Below are 14,982 nucleotides of genomic sequence, written 5' to 3'. Positions count from 1 at the left end.
GAGAGACACAGCGAGAGAGGGAACACCAGCAGGGGGAGGGGGAGAGGGAGAAGCAGGCTCCCCGCAGAGCAGGGAGCCCGATGTGGGACTCGATCCCAGGACCCTGGGATCATGACCTGAGCCGAAGGCAGTCGCTTAACCAACTGAGCCACCCAGGCGCCCTCTTTGCTTTATGTTCTAACAGTAAAACAATTTAGGTAGATTAATTTGTGAAGTTAGTATAATTTATACATTACAAATATAAATAAAATGTTAAGAACAGAATGTAATAAAAAGTATACTGTGAAATATATGGAAGCAGGCATTTTATTCTTTTATATGTGAATGAGAAGAGGTCATAGTGCTTGGCCAGATAGTCTAAGCCTAAGTAATGTAATGGCTAAAGTCATATGCAGTCTGATTATCACGCAGCCAAGTTGGGTGGTCCTGATGAGAGAACATGACAATCATGTGTTGTGAGTTGCGGTCTAAGTGCAATTTCTGGATGAATTGTGAAAGCACGTAGTTATTTGTTCCAATAGATTTCCTCTGCCAATAAATAGTTTTTTGGTTATCTGCTTTATGCCACACTGTTCTTAGTGTGAGCGTGATGAAGTCCCTGTCCATATTGGAGTTTATGTTCTCGTGCGAGAGATGCCTGACAAGTGAAAAATAAACAAGTACTGGGGTATTCTGGCCTAAGTGTAGAAGAAAAACAAATCAGGGTAAGAGGACGGAGCAATGGGTTGAGGAAGGGCTGGTATTTCAGGGATGGCCTTTCTGACGAGGGAACATTTGAGCAGAGACCTGAATGAAGTGCAGGGGAGAGCCACTCTGCCAGCTACAGAAAGCGCGCAGGAAGCAGAGGGAAGAGCAGATGCGGGGCCTCTAAACCGGAGCTGAGTGAAGGATCCGGAAGGGAGGCTGGTGTGACAGACGCAAACAGATGAACAGAAAGTGGCGGAAGATGAGGCAGAGGGAGAAACTTGTATGCCATGGGGAGAATTTGATTCTGAGATGGGAAGCCATTGGAAAGGTTTGAGCATACAAATGACGTGATCTAAAAGTTGCAGAAAGATGATTCTATACCATTCTATACTGTGTGGAGGATAGACGTTAGCTCTCCACAGCTGTCGTCTCTGAACAGCTGTGGGCTTGGGTTTGTAATTAATCCTGGGTTTGTGTGGGCTGTGCTTTGATGCCGGGGGGAAGCAGGAGCATCTTCACCGCGTAGGTAGATGGTGTTAGTCATGAAGTTTGTCATGGTGACTTGCTGGGAAGGTAATTGATTGGTTACACAGAGAACGATCTAATCACACGCGTGGTATTCAAGGGCACCAGGAACTTGGGATAAACTTGGATAGATCTTTACTCTGCCTTTATAGCCTTCTTCTTAAAATTCCAATGAAAAGTTCTTGGCAAAACTTTCTTCTGATAGTGAATTGCTCAGGGTTATTAGTATGTTTTGAGATGGGATCAGTTTCTTTTGTTTCAAAACAAGCAGAGAAGAGGGGATGAATTTAGAAAGCTTGCCTACTAACATTGAAAACAGTATCCTTGCCACCAGTTTTCAATTATAAAATTATCAAATATAGAAAGAATTGATGGAAATTGTAACATTGTTAGCAAAGCACAGGGACATACGGCCTTCCATCATTACAGGTGAAATTGTTTGTTGATACCTCCTTTTTTTGAAGAATATATAAAAAACATATATCAAAAGCTTCTAAAAATATGCTCTTTGAGCGAGCAAGTCCAATTCCAGGAATTTGCCTAAAGGGAATAGTCAGAAAAAAATACAAAAATGATTATAAGTCATATTTAAAATAGCTTTATAATCACACACACACACACAAATGGAAATAACTCAGTATTCAAATCAGGCAATTGGTTAATCAAATTTTAGTAAAAACTTATTAGAACATTCTATGTAGTTACTGAAGAATCTTTTTTTATTTAATGATATGTGGAAATAGTCACAATATATTGCTAAATGAATAAAATGGGGTACAAAATGCTATCTGTACTAAGAGGAGAGTAAAAAAGATACATAGAGATTCACCCAAATGTTAACTAGTAGTTCTGAGTGGTGAAACTAGGATAATTTTTGTTTTTTCCTTTGTACTTTATAATCTTTTAAAGCTTTCAGTAAGAATATGTACTATTTTCCTATTTGGGGGATACTGTATATATTATTTTAAAATATATTTGTTTTCATAATAAAAAAGCTAACATCAGGTAATAATATTTTGGTATTTAACAAACATCTTAAACTATCCTATATCATTCAAGTGGAAAAAGCGCTTTTCTAAGAATTCTAAGAATTCTCTCCACTTTGCTTTGAAAGCTGTGAGAATGGACAGTTACCTTTGCTTTTAATGGTCATCTTTCTATATAGAGAGGGAAGGAGAGGAGCCTCGGCGGGTGAAGGGCTAAGTAGTTAAGGACACAAAGTGATGTATCACAGTGCTGGCGCCGGGCTCCGCGGACACAGTCCTCCTTTCCTCTAGGTGGAAACCCTCAAGGTTAGACCCTAGCCAAGTTCTTGCTTTTAAGGTTCAGTTTCAGAACATCTGAGGAAAAAAAATGACCAAGTGAGGCCTTTTCTGGTCTCACACCTAGTAAGTCCTTGATGCTCAGGCCAGGGTCCCATTCTTGCTGAATCTGTAGCAAGCCAACACCTAACTGTATATCTACTTCCAAAAGCCTACTCATCTATTTCCAAAGCCTAACCCTCCAGGGGCAAGCCAGCAGACGTGGCCAGGTGGTGAGGACAGTCCTGAGACAGAGGGACTACATGCATCACTGTCCATTCTGAGTGAGTTGTAATTTCCAAATTATGCTAGTACTGTTTGGCTTCTTAGAGTAGTCTGGTTCAATAGCTGCTAATTGCTTATTTTAATTATTATTTTTTATTATTATTATAAACCATATTTCTTTAAAAAATTTATTGGGGTATAATTGATGTATATTACATTTTCTTAGGTGTATAACATAATGATTTGATATTTGTATGATAAACCATATTTATTTATAGTCTGGCTACCTGGAAACAAAATCCAGATGTCTCATAGGCTCTGATGAAACAAAACTTCAAGTCATTGCTATGAAATCAGACTTGGTCCCATCCCCCTGTCCTACCATCTTTGGGATTTTGATTGCTCCATCAGCCAAGCAGATTTATACACAAGGATCTAAAATACTGCTTATTTATTAAACTCACTAGTTATATACTGTTAACATTATTACAGTGGGCAAGATGATATTTAATTTTTATGTACTATGTTTATAAAGTTCCTAAAATAAAGGTTTACTTGATAACAAACCCAACTATAATCTAATTGTCATGAGTTGATGTCATCTCTAAACTATATTATTGTGAAAATCTTTTTTACTTGTTTATCGGATAAATGAGGAAAATTGATGTTCAAAAAAATTTTTTAATAGAATACATTTGAACTATTTTATGTACCTCTTTTCATTTCCATGTTTGTTCTCAAGATTAATAAAGTTAAGTCATTCCATTTTTTTCCCCAAAGACACATGAGGCAGACATTTCACTATTTGCTTCCAAACACAGATGAATCAGTGAGTAACTAATTACCCCTTAGCAATTCACCCTTAAAGTGAGCAAGAGACCACATTCTAGTTCTGTTTTTTTCCAAGTACAGTCTTTGGATCAACTGAATCAGAATACATGAAAGGAAAGAGAGGAAAAAAGAAAGAAGGGAGGGAGGGAGGAAAGGGAGATATGTTCTTACCTGGGAGGGCAGACCTAGGTCTAGTGTTATTCCAGTGAGCTTTAATTAACCAGAAGATGGCATAATGGTAGGTGTCAGGGATTTAGGTACATGGATCATGAAATGATAGGTAAGGGATGTAGACAGGGACATGTCAGAAATTATAGACAAATTTAATTGATATTACAGTGTTGCCTAGAATCATACCAGATTCAGTGATAATACTTAAAGTAGGCATGCTCATCATCATCATGGCTATTATTTATTAAATGCTTAGGCACCTGCTAATAAGTGAAAGATAATCATGTACTACATATATTACTTTAATCCTTCTAATAACTACTGAGTAGATACCTTTTTTTGACGGATGGGTAAACCGAGGTTTAGGCTTAGGTCAAGGAACTTACCGAAGGTAACATGGTTAGTATGGAGTATAGGACTTGAACTTAGGTCATTGGGTTTCTGAAGTTCCGTGGCTGGTTATCAGCTGCAGAGAACAGGAATTTCTACAACAGCTTTTACTGTCAAATATATAAGAATCATGCACTAGCTTTTTTTGCTCTGTCCACGTGGAGTGAGTATTGCGGTCAAATCACTAAAATCTACTAATGGATGAAATGCTCATAGTATAGTCAGCACTGGTAGTCTTAGCAATTTCAAAGAGCAGTGATGACTGGTGTTATAAAAGCCATAACATGTGTTTCTAGAAAGGAAAAAGCAACTAAACCTTGTTTTCCATCATTTCATTGCATGTGCATTTGGCTAATCTGTCACTGCTTCTGGCTGTTGTCTTTTTAAAGTATTTCTTTGCATGGATTTCTTTACTTTGTGATCTGCCATTGTGTTTTCTTTTTTGAAATCACAGCTTGGAAACAATCTTCATAGATTTTTTAAAGAACAAGGTCACATTTTAATGTGAATACTTTAAAATTAACCCCACTTGCTGAAAGGATGTGCAATAGCTCAGCAGTGTTCCCATGACCCGTTTTTATGCCTTTTGATATTTCCTATGATCTCCAATCAGTTGGACAGACTGTCGCTGAGGCTGTGGAACCTGGCAGCCACCGGCACTATGACACCGAGTCTGGTGTTAGCAGCACGAACGAGGAGAAGCACTCGAGGAAGCTGGAGATTGACACGGGTGCAGGTAAGGGCACATCATTACCTAAGAAAGACCTTTAGAAATCCTCTGTGAAAGACAGCCCCCTACCCTTGTTTCCTCCTTCTTCCACCTTTATTTTCTTTCACCTAGTGAATTTGATGGCAGGAGGTGGCTGAGAGGCCGTAAGGGGAGCTTTAAAGCTGACATCAGATATGAATGTTACTATTCTTTTTTGAATATATTAGTGCCTAGATTGGAGGGAAAAAAGGACTTTCAAGCATAAAAGATATATTGGTAGGGATTTTCAGATCAGTCTTATTTTGTAGTCGGCCTCCCAGTTAGGTAGGAAGATTTGCCTAACTGACGCCCTGGAGACAGGGAGGGCCAAGACACATTTCACAATGGTTTATTTGAACTTCTTATTTTTTTTAAATTAGGGAAGAATTCATTGCCATCAGCATATGACCTGGCTCTTGGTGATGAGTATTCCAGCTGCAAGATTGCCAATTAGAGTGATTCAACAGACCATGACTCATATCCATCAGGTCAAACACCCTGTGTCCTTGAAATCAGGTTTTCCCATATTTAGTAGAGGACTTTTTAAAACTGTCCTGATTTGAATATATGTATGTATATACGGGGGGGAGAGTTATTCATTTTATTCATCATATGGTCACATTACCCCCACCTCTGATTTTTAACGGCAGTCATTAAGCACTGTGAAGTATTTGAGATTTTACCCTATTTTCAAGCAAACAAGTTAGCCAGCTACAGTTTCATGGTGTGAGCAGAAGACACAAGATTCCTGGGTCAGAGAAAAAGGACTTTATTACAACAAATAGGAGCCAGAATGTTTGCACTCACGCTGGTTCCCTGAGCTCCAGTTCCCTCTGGGGAATGTGGAGAGGGCCAGGTGGCACCTGAACCTGCATAGACGAGTTACAGGAGGAGCCTGACTGCTTAGGGAATCCAAATCTTTGTATGGTGAGCATTCCACCAGAGGAGTTCTGGTATACCTCCCAAACATTCTGCAATGCAGGCACGGTAGCTGTTATTGATCAAATCTGGTTCGAGCAAGAAAATATAATTTATCATAAACAGTGGAAGGGAAGGATGGAAGGAAGACTGGGTAGGGCCTTCTGTGTGCCAGAAACTGTGCGAAGCGTTTTATGGTTCACTATCACAAGGATTCTCTGAGTCAAGCATTTCTGCTCCCATGTTATGGATGAAAGAATGAAGGCTTAGAGAAGCGTTGTTTCCCAAGTTCATACAAATAGTAAGTGGCAGAGCTGGCGTTCTCATACAGCTCTGTCTGACCCCTAAGTACACACTCATTGCACGAAATCAAATTGCCTGTTTGTGAATATGGCTTGCTCTCTTATAGTCTTTTTTTTTTTCTCGAAAGCCCAGGAGGTTATTATCAAAAACCATGTCATGTTTTCACACTCATACTTCTTAGAAGGATTTCAATTACTCTTTCTCCCTTACTTCAGAAATGTCATGTCTGACTCCCCTATGGTGCGCATGTTCATATAATAGCTCGGCTGGATGCCATTAGCCCTTTCTCTTCTAGAATTTAGGCATAGCATATTATTATATGGTGGCTGAGCAGTTTTATTCTCCTGTTTTCCTTAATGTTCTTTAATTAATCCATAAATTTAAAGACCAGCTTAGCAAAACAGAGGACTTTATTTAAGTGTTTTTCATAACTGACTTTTTAACATACTTTCATGCAGGAATTTGAATAGCAACAGATATACTATTAAAGAGACTTGACACACATTATTTTAATTTACTTTTATTTTTAATCCAACAATAATCCATAATGAGATACAATGGACGGATGAAATAAAATTATTTCAGGTGAATTGGCTACATGTTCTCTGAATGAACATTTGGCTCCATATTTCCCTCTGGCAGCTTGTAGGTACAATTTAGTAAATAACTGCTGTGATGTGCTGAGGGCCACCTATAAAAGTCAACACCAACCCTATTGATAGACCTGAAATTTCTGTTACTTCTTTGAAAGAAGTCACCAAAAGTTACCTTCCAAATATATTTTTTGACGGAAATGTAATATCATCTATAACTGCCTTACTTCAAAATGGTTTATTGTGATAGCTGGCAAAAGGCCAAGAGAATGCAACAAAGGGCAGCTGTGTTTTGTGTTAGGAGAGGAAATGGAGTGATCAGACAGTCCTGGATGGGGTATCAGAACAGGGAAGAAGTGGTGAATAAAATCAGGGCTCTAGGTTTCTGATAGATCCTTGGTAATGAGGAGGGGTGTGGGGGTTAGATGGCTGGCCAAAAAGACAAGCAATACAAAATATGAGGAAGACATATTTACCTACTTTATAAGTTTACATAATTTGGAGGTTGGCACACTGGCATGATAACTTCTAGCATCTAGTCTAGTGTTTGTTTTTTTTTTTTTTAAGATTTTATTTATTTATTTAACAGAGAGAGACACTGCTAGAGAGGGGGAATGGGAGAGGGAGAAGCAAGCTTCCCACCAAGCAGGGAGCCCCATGCAGGGCTGGATCCCAGGACCCTGGGACCATGACCCGAGCCGAAGGCAGACGCTTAACGACTGAGCCACCCAGGCACCCCTAGTCTAGTGTCTTCTATAAGTGAGAAAGATTAGATTGATAGCAAAATCATTAAGATGACCGTTTTAGGGGCACCTGGGTGGCTCAGTTGGTTAAGCGACTGCCTTCGGCTCAGGTCATGATCCTGGAGTCCCGGGATCGAGTCCCGCATCGGGCTCCCTGCTCAGCGGGGAGTCTGCTTCTCCCTCTGACCCTCCTCCCTCTCATGCTCTCTGTCTCTCATTCTCTCTCTCAAATAAATAAATAAAATCTTAAAAAAAAAAAAAAAGATGACCGTTTTAGAAGTTCCTATCTCCCTAAGTATTATTTGCATTTGGAAAATGTAAATGGTTTGGGTATTTGGCATGACATCCTTTTATTTATTTTGCATGGGTCATTTCAACAGAAATGCATGTATTTGTTAAATAACAAGAAATGCATTTGAAGCCTTTAAGAAACATATTGAGCCTAGATTTATTGAACTATGATGGCTAGTACAGCCAGATTTGCCAGGGAATTATGGATGAGAACTTATGAAATACTTCAAGAAGGTTATTTATGTTGAAATTTGTCCCAGACTACAAACTCCTGTCTTGTTCTCTGATCCTGTTTTGCCAAAGGCAAAACAGTTTCTGAACATAGACGGAAGGTATCCTGACCTATAATACAAATTGGTGTCTTTAGTAAAGAGGCTTACTTTGAGCTACAAAGTTATTTGATGACTAAATCTAGATATAGTAGCTTTAAAATGTGGGAGCAATATATGGGATAATAATCAGCTCACACTGTATTGTGATTGTGTTGCTGAATACCCACAAGAGTACAAGAAACACAAGCTGAGGACACGCATATTATGATGCTCTAGGGCATAATGATTTCTAAGAAGATGAAATACTGTTTTTTTATTACATAATTTTTCTGCAAGTCCTAATATTTCAAATGAAAGTAGGCAGCGTGTGTGTGTATGTGAGAGACTGAGAGAGAGAGAAGGCAGGGGAAGATTAAGATAAGGAGATTTTGTTTGTTTTCAACATTTGTGACGTTCACTTTTCCTTTAATATCAATGTGTCCATTAAATAGATAGCACTTCTTTTCCTCTCGAAGAGCCATTATTAAATCATGGTGCATGTTATAGTTGATGGCATCATAGGATCGAGGAAATGTTTTATATATAATATCAATAGCTTCTTGATATTATACATATCTCATATATGGTTATATAGACTATCTCCTCCCTGGGCACTTTGATTAAAGTAACTGTGTTTTCTAACCTTATTTTATAGCACCACACAGGAATTTCGTGTTGGAGGAACAAGCAACACTCAGCTCGGACACAGAATCCAAGCAAGGTGCATCGGAAGTGTACACACTGGAGAAGAAAGCAGCAGTGGCGGGTGATGAACTTCCCCAGCACGGGGATGCTGACACAACAAAAGAGAAAGGGGGTGCAGCACAGTGGGGAAAAGCAGTGGGGGTTAATGAGGTTCCCTTGGGGGAGGGGAAGCCAACAGCCCCAGCTTTAATAGGACGATTTACTGAGGAAAGAGAGATCCCTCGGGGCATAGCAAGTGGGGCAGAGGCAGAAGCAGAAGGGGATCCAAGGCTGGATAAAGAGGAGTCAAGCCCCAGGGGAAAAGAAGCCACCAGAGCCGCTGGAGGTCTGAAAGAAGATGAGGCTCCTGAGGAGCCCGTCTTGCTGCCCACAGTGCTGGAGACTGAGAAGGTGGCTGCCGAGGAGGCGCGGGGCTCCCAGAAGGCAGTGCTTGCAAGTGAGGCAGCAGCTCTAGACTCAGAGCGTACTCAGGAGGCAGCAGCCATGAGGGAGACAGTGACACAGGGGAAGAGAGAGGCTGAGAGAGGCGCGGCCGTGAGTGCTGCAGGGTCTGAAAAGCCTGAGGTGAACAGTGAAGAGCAAGCATCTACAGCCCTAGAGGACCTGGGAGCCGCGGGAGAGGCTGCCTCTGAGGGAGAAGGTGGTTCAGAAGAGGCAGTGCTTGGGGGCGAGGAACCGGCCGAAGAGCGGGAGGCAGCTATGGGACCGGGGACACCCTTGAGCTCCTCAACTTGGGAGAAGGCCGAGGCAGCCCCGACGGGGCTTTCGGAGGGCAGCCTGGAAGAGCTTTGTAAGGAAGATGCTGAAAGGGAGGAGATTGGGACTGAGGCGGAATCTAATAAAGAAGATGACAAGAAGGAAATGCTACCCGAGGAATTAGGTGTAGCAAGAGAGAGGACGAAAGCTGAGAGGCCAGAATCACCTCTGGAGGAAACTGAATCTGAGAGGGAAGAGGTGACCAGGGCAAACGCACGGCCGGGTGAAGACATTTTAGAAGAAGAGCACAAGTTTAAAGGGGAAGAGCCGGAAACCGTGAAGGAAGTGAGATCTGAGGAAGAGACACAAGTCTCCCAAAATGAAAGGGAGTGTGATGCCGAGGGCGAAGCAGCCACGGGGCCGTTGGAGTTGACTGACGACGCAGGGCCGCAAGGAGGAGATTCACTGAGAGAGAGAGAGGGGGCCATGTTTGAAGCGGCACCTGGGTATGAAGAGTCACTGGAAAACACAACTGCTCTGAGGAAACAGGAAGGAGGGGAAAGCCCGAGAGAAGCCCGGGACCGCGAGCACAAAGGCAGAGCAGAGTTGCTCCCCAGGGAGAACGGGGCGGCCTCGGGGCAGGACCAGGGGCCGGGCCCTGACGGGGAGGGTGTGTCAGGAGCTCCTGAAACGGAGCTGGCAGGAAGGGGGCAGGCACCGGAGGCAATGATCGCAGCCCCAAGTGGGGCCCAGGAGCGCGCAGCCAAAGATCAAGATGGCCTCGCTGGACTGGAAGGAGGGGATGAGGAAGGGCCTTTGCAAAGGCAGCAAGGAGCGGGGGTCACAGCGATGACCCAAGAAGATGTTTCTGAGGAAGATTCTGTGACGGCAGAAAAGCTAAGTGAAGAAGCTATGGATGAGGAGGCAGATAAAGAGTGCTCTCGGGGGACAGGAGTGAGGAGGAACGGGGACACGGAGGGGGACGGGAGCTTGCAAGGAGGCGCGGTGGTGGCCGAGGAAGATCTCCACCAAGGAGAAGAAGCGGCAGGAACGGCCGCAGAGAAGAGGGAGGTGTTGGCAGATTTGAAGACAGCTGAGGGGAAAACAGAGGCAAATAAAGCCTCCTCCCTGTCAGATGTTGCTGGCAAGGAAACTTGGCACAAAGTGGAGGAGTTACTAGGGAAACCGGCAGCTGCCGAGAAGGTGGTGGCAGGGGAAAGAGCGCTGAGCAGGGAGGAGGTGCGGGCGGTGGAGGAGGTGACGGGGACTTGGGCACCAGAGGCTGAGGTGGGGGCTCCACGAGAACCTTCCGGCCCGGGAGGGCAGGCCCCACAGCTAGGGCAGGATCCAGAGGGCGGGGGAGCTGCAACCACGCAGCGGGCAGAGGCCGTGGGAGAGGAGCCCGGCCCGGGGAGCGGTGACCAAGGGCAGGAGTTGGGTGCAGGCGAAGAATTCAGCCCAGGAGTGTCCCGAGGGAGAAAGTCAGAGCCTAGGGGAGAGAGTCTACAGGGCGCGCAAACGCTCCCTGTGAAACCTGATTACACGGAAAGCCAAGAGAGGCAAGAGCGTACAGTGCAAAGAGAAAAGGAGCACGTGCAAACGCAGATGTCTCCTTGAACAACATGAAGGCCTAAGAGACTTTGGGGCAGAAGGTGAGTTTAAGCCCGCTCTGTTTGCAGGATTAAACAGAGTCCCCACCTGAGGTTCCCTCCCCTTGGGTCAGGCTCAAACCTTCATCAGTCCCTGCATACACCTGCACCCAGCGGTGTCAATTCTCAAATCTATGTTGCTTGGCCTCAAGCCCCTGAGGACAGGAGCTGGGGAAGACCGTGGGGAACGCACACACAGGGACCCGCTTCTACTCCTTTTGCACCCATAAGTCATGTTCTCTGCTCTGCAAGCACAGCTCTCTGAAGAGGTGAAATCCATGTCTCCTTTCCAGGGCCCTGGAGATGAAATAAAGAGAATGGGCCACAGGGACATACCACAGACAAAAAGAATCAAACTCTATTCCCAAATCCATTTCCCGTTTAGTGTTTAAAAAGATGGCTCTGATTATTTACCTTCAAATGGGCTCTATGCCCTCATTTCTGCAGTTTTTGTGAAGTTTAATATGTACACAGCATAAATTATAAAATATGAAAAATATATACACATTATAAAAATATATGTAAAATAGTGCAGATTGTAACTAAAGGCCAAAATTATTTTTAGCATTTCCTGTATTCCTGCTATTTCCCTGATGCCATCATATCCCTAGTGCCCAGTTTCTACTATCCTGAGTGATTTTACGCACAGTCCTATCCTTTTTTATTATTTTTCAGGATATTTGAAATATGTCTTCTGGAAGACTTAAAGACTGGAGAAAGATTAACCCAAGCATCTCACTCAGAACTTTGGATTTTTACCTTTTTTTTTTTTTTTTTAAATCCTCGTGCTTGTCTGAGCTGGTTCCCACTCTAGCAGTGCTGGTCAGGAGCACAGTGAGCACCTTGAAAATAACTGGATCCATCTGTAGGACCCTCTTTAGGGGCAGCGGTTCCTAATGGAGGACTGTGAAGCTGTTATGTATTCAACATAGCTAACGTATCTCTATTCAAATCCAATTGATAGTTTTCAAATGTTTGACTTTTACCAAAGATCACCCGAAAGGCTCAGTCCTCACATCTGGGGTTTGTTTAAATTCCTTTTTTATTTATAATCAAATATTAGTTCCGGTTTCATACATTAGAGTTTTATTTAAAGTCTGTGGCTTGGGGCTTTAATGACTTGGTTTGTGAAAATGAGCTCTAAAGGTCCTTCCGTGTACACTCAATACTGAAGATTGTGCCAGCCCTGTAAATCCTTCCAGAAAGGGATTCTATGGCATGTAGATTCACTTACACTTAGAAATATTTATTCATCCTTTTTATGCCAGAAAAGTAAAGTGGCAACTTATTTCAAAATGCCCTTTGCTTTTTTTTTTTTTTGTATGTGTTTCTGTCGTTTTGCTTTCAAAGGTAGACTTAAATGCTTGTGGCATTTTGTCCCTGGGGGCCTTATTTATAGGTCCATTCAAATGTAAATCAAAGTAGTAAATAATTTAGCTGACTGAAATGAGTAACAATAATTATAGCAGGTAAACATTGCACATCAGCACATACATCAACATTCTAGACTCCGGATTCTTTGGTTGATGTCATTTGATGGAAAAGAAACTTGGATTAAATTAGTGTGCTGCTCACCTGCCCAAGTTCTGTTATTTCAAACCTGTGAACTAACCTTGCAGGGCATTGTAAATCAACAGTCAGAATCACTTTCTAAATTACCCCGTTGATATTACTAGAAATAGCTGTGCATCAGTGTGCCTACTGGGGATTTTGATTTCCTTGAAGACATCTTTATTCCTATACCAGGACCCTAAAGGGCACATGTGTTTGGCCATCTTTTCTCCCATGAGGAGATGAAACAAAATTTCCTAAAGCAGCGATTCTCCAGCTGGACTACACATTAGACTTGCGTGGAGCACTTTCATGAATGATTCAACCCCTGGCCCCCTGGCCCACAAAGATTTGGGTTTAATTAGTTTTAGATGGGTATAGACGTCAGGTGTTTTGTTTTTTGGGGTTTTTTTGTGTGTTTTTTAAAATTCGGTTGATTCTACTATGTAGCTAAAATTGAGGACTGCCCTAAATCATCATATAATCTATGCTGACTGCCCTACACTCTAGGCCCCTAGGGACCAGGCATATTATCTTTATAGGTATGTTGCATTTTAATAAAGGAGTCCTTGAATGATCAAAGATATAATGGACCTGTGGTTCTCAAAATGTGGTCCCTTGATGAGGATATCAGCATCCCCTGGAACTGCTCCAAAAATACTCATTCCCGCCCTCACCTCACACCTATTAAATTGGAAACCCAGTGGGTGTTTTAATAAGCCCTCCAGGTAATTCTGATGTACTCTAAAGTCCGGAACTGCTCTCATGGACTCTGGATTGTACTGAGGATTAGTCTCAGCTGGAAAACGGATTGCAGAAGCATTGTGAACTTTCTCTCTTTGTCTCTTTTTCTGTGTCTCTATTTTTCTCCTTTTCTGTAGGAAAGGGTACTCACTCCAAAAGTGATGGATTCATCTTGAAGCTTATTTTTATTATGACCGTAATGATGTGTTTATGACATCTTCCAGCCCCACCCCCTACCGAGGATGAGCACCTCTCACAGCACACCACAGATCGCCATTGTCTGTCAGGTTTCATGAGTGGGTTTCATCTACAGTATATCTAATTTCATTTATTACTGAGCTGCATTACTGTGGAGCCCGACAGTATTTGTTTCCTGATCTCAACCTCAATGCTACGGAGCACTTTGAATACATAGCACCTTATGAGAAAGATTGTAAACTTGTTAATTCTATTGAAGAATGAGTTTTGTACAATGTGCTAAATGGAAATTGCATTGAATTATTTTTATATTTAACACATTCCGTCAAAACATTCTGTAACATAATCCTACAATCTGCATGTGGGTTTAAGTGTGAAATTCAGTGTTGGGATATTTTGATTAAATGAATTTCTTTCTCTGCAAATACTATGTTGATAAAACTATTTGCATGTTCAACTGAACTGATTCCCCCCTAGTTTCATTATTAAAGCATAAATAAGCTGTATGTTTACAAATAAGGCATGTAAATGATTCTTTATAAATAAGACTAGACTTTGAAAAATCTTCTTTGTCCTTTCCTTATGAATTTAAACTCTATAAAGCAGAGAAAGTTTGTTTCATTGGGTTGTTTATATTGACTGTCTGCAAACATGTCTGCATTCTTACATGTCTTTCCCATACATGAGATAATGTCAGAGAAGAAAATTATCACCATTTCATGAATAAGTAAATAAAAGCTCAGTAAAGTTAAATGGCTTGTTGAAAATCATGGTCAATCTCAGGTCTTCTGACCCTAAACTCTGATGTTCTTCATCTCACACACTATCTTCTAGGAAGAGGTATAGTAAATACACAGCAAGATACTATATGTGCACTTCTACATGTTTTTGTTTACTTGTGGAAGGAAGGAAAAGACTTACAAAGAAAGGAAGGAAGGGTGAGTTTGAGAGTGACTTTGAGAGAATTCCAGCTGTATTTATTCCCTGTTCTCTTGCACCTCTTACAGCTGGCCACAGTGGCAGAAAACTTCTTTTAAAAGATGCATTTGGGGGCGCCGGTGGCTCAGTCAGTTAAGCATCTGCCTTCGACTCAGGTCATGATCCCAGGGTCCTGGGATCAAGTCCTGCATCGGGCTCCTTGCTCAGTGGGGAGACTGCTTCTCCCTTTCCCTCTGCTGCTCCCCCTGCTTGTGCTCACGCTCTTTCTCTCTCTCTCCCTGTGTCAAATAAATAAATAAAATCTTAAAAAAAAAGACGCATTTGGGTGGTTTGGAAGAGTCAATAACAAATCTCATTAATATACGCTATATCAGCACAGAGGGAGTTATATTTCCGGCCAAAGAATATGGTAAGTTATTTAAATAATTCAAGAGAAAACTAGACAACCAAAGTAAAGGTAGGC

At 42.0% G+C, this 14,982-nt stretch overlaps 1 protein-coding gene across 2 annotated transcripts in view; it reads left to right on the top strand.

Annotated features, from left to right (window-relative positions):
• The window catches only part of ERICH3 (glutamate rich 3), a 100,602-nt gene extending 86,269 nt beyond the window's left edge, over positions 1 to 14,333 (top strand). The window contains exons 13-15 of one of the 2 annotated variants that reach the window (XM_081818640.1): positions 4,744 to 4,866; positions 8,693 to 11,090; positions 13,520 to 14,333. In XM_081818640.1, the coding sequence (XP_081674766.1) occupies positions 4,744 to 4,866; positions 8,693 to 11,055 (2,486 nt within the window). In that variant the 3' untranslated portion in view covers positions 11,056 to 11,090; positions 13,520 to 14,333. Of the gene's footprint in view, positions 1 to 4,743; positions 4,867 to 8,692; positions 11,091 to 11,762 lie in introns of both variants that reach the window. The other variant, XM_081818639.1, reaches the window with a different exon arrangement.
• The last annotated feature ends 649 nt before the right edge of the window (positions 14,334 to 14,982 follow it).

Source organism: Leptonychotes weddellii, chromosome 4 (assembly GCF_054177405.1).
Source record: "Leptonychotes weddellii isolate Sample4059 chromosome 4, ASM5417740v2, whole genome shotgun sequence".
Lineage (NCBI taxonomy): Eukaryota > Metazoa > Chordata > Mammalia > Carnivora > Phocidae > Leptonychotes > Leptonychotes weddellii.
The sequence above is the reverse complement of the archived record's forward strand: the minus strand, read 5'-3'. Positions and strand labels throughout refer to the sequence as shown.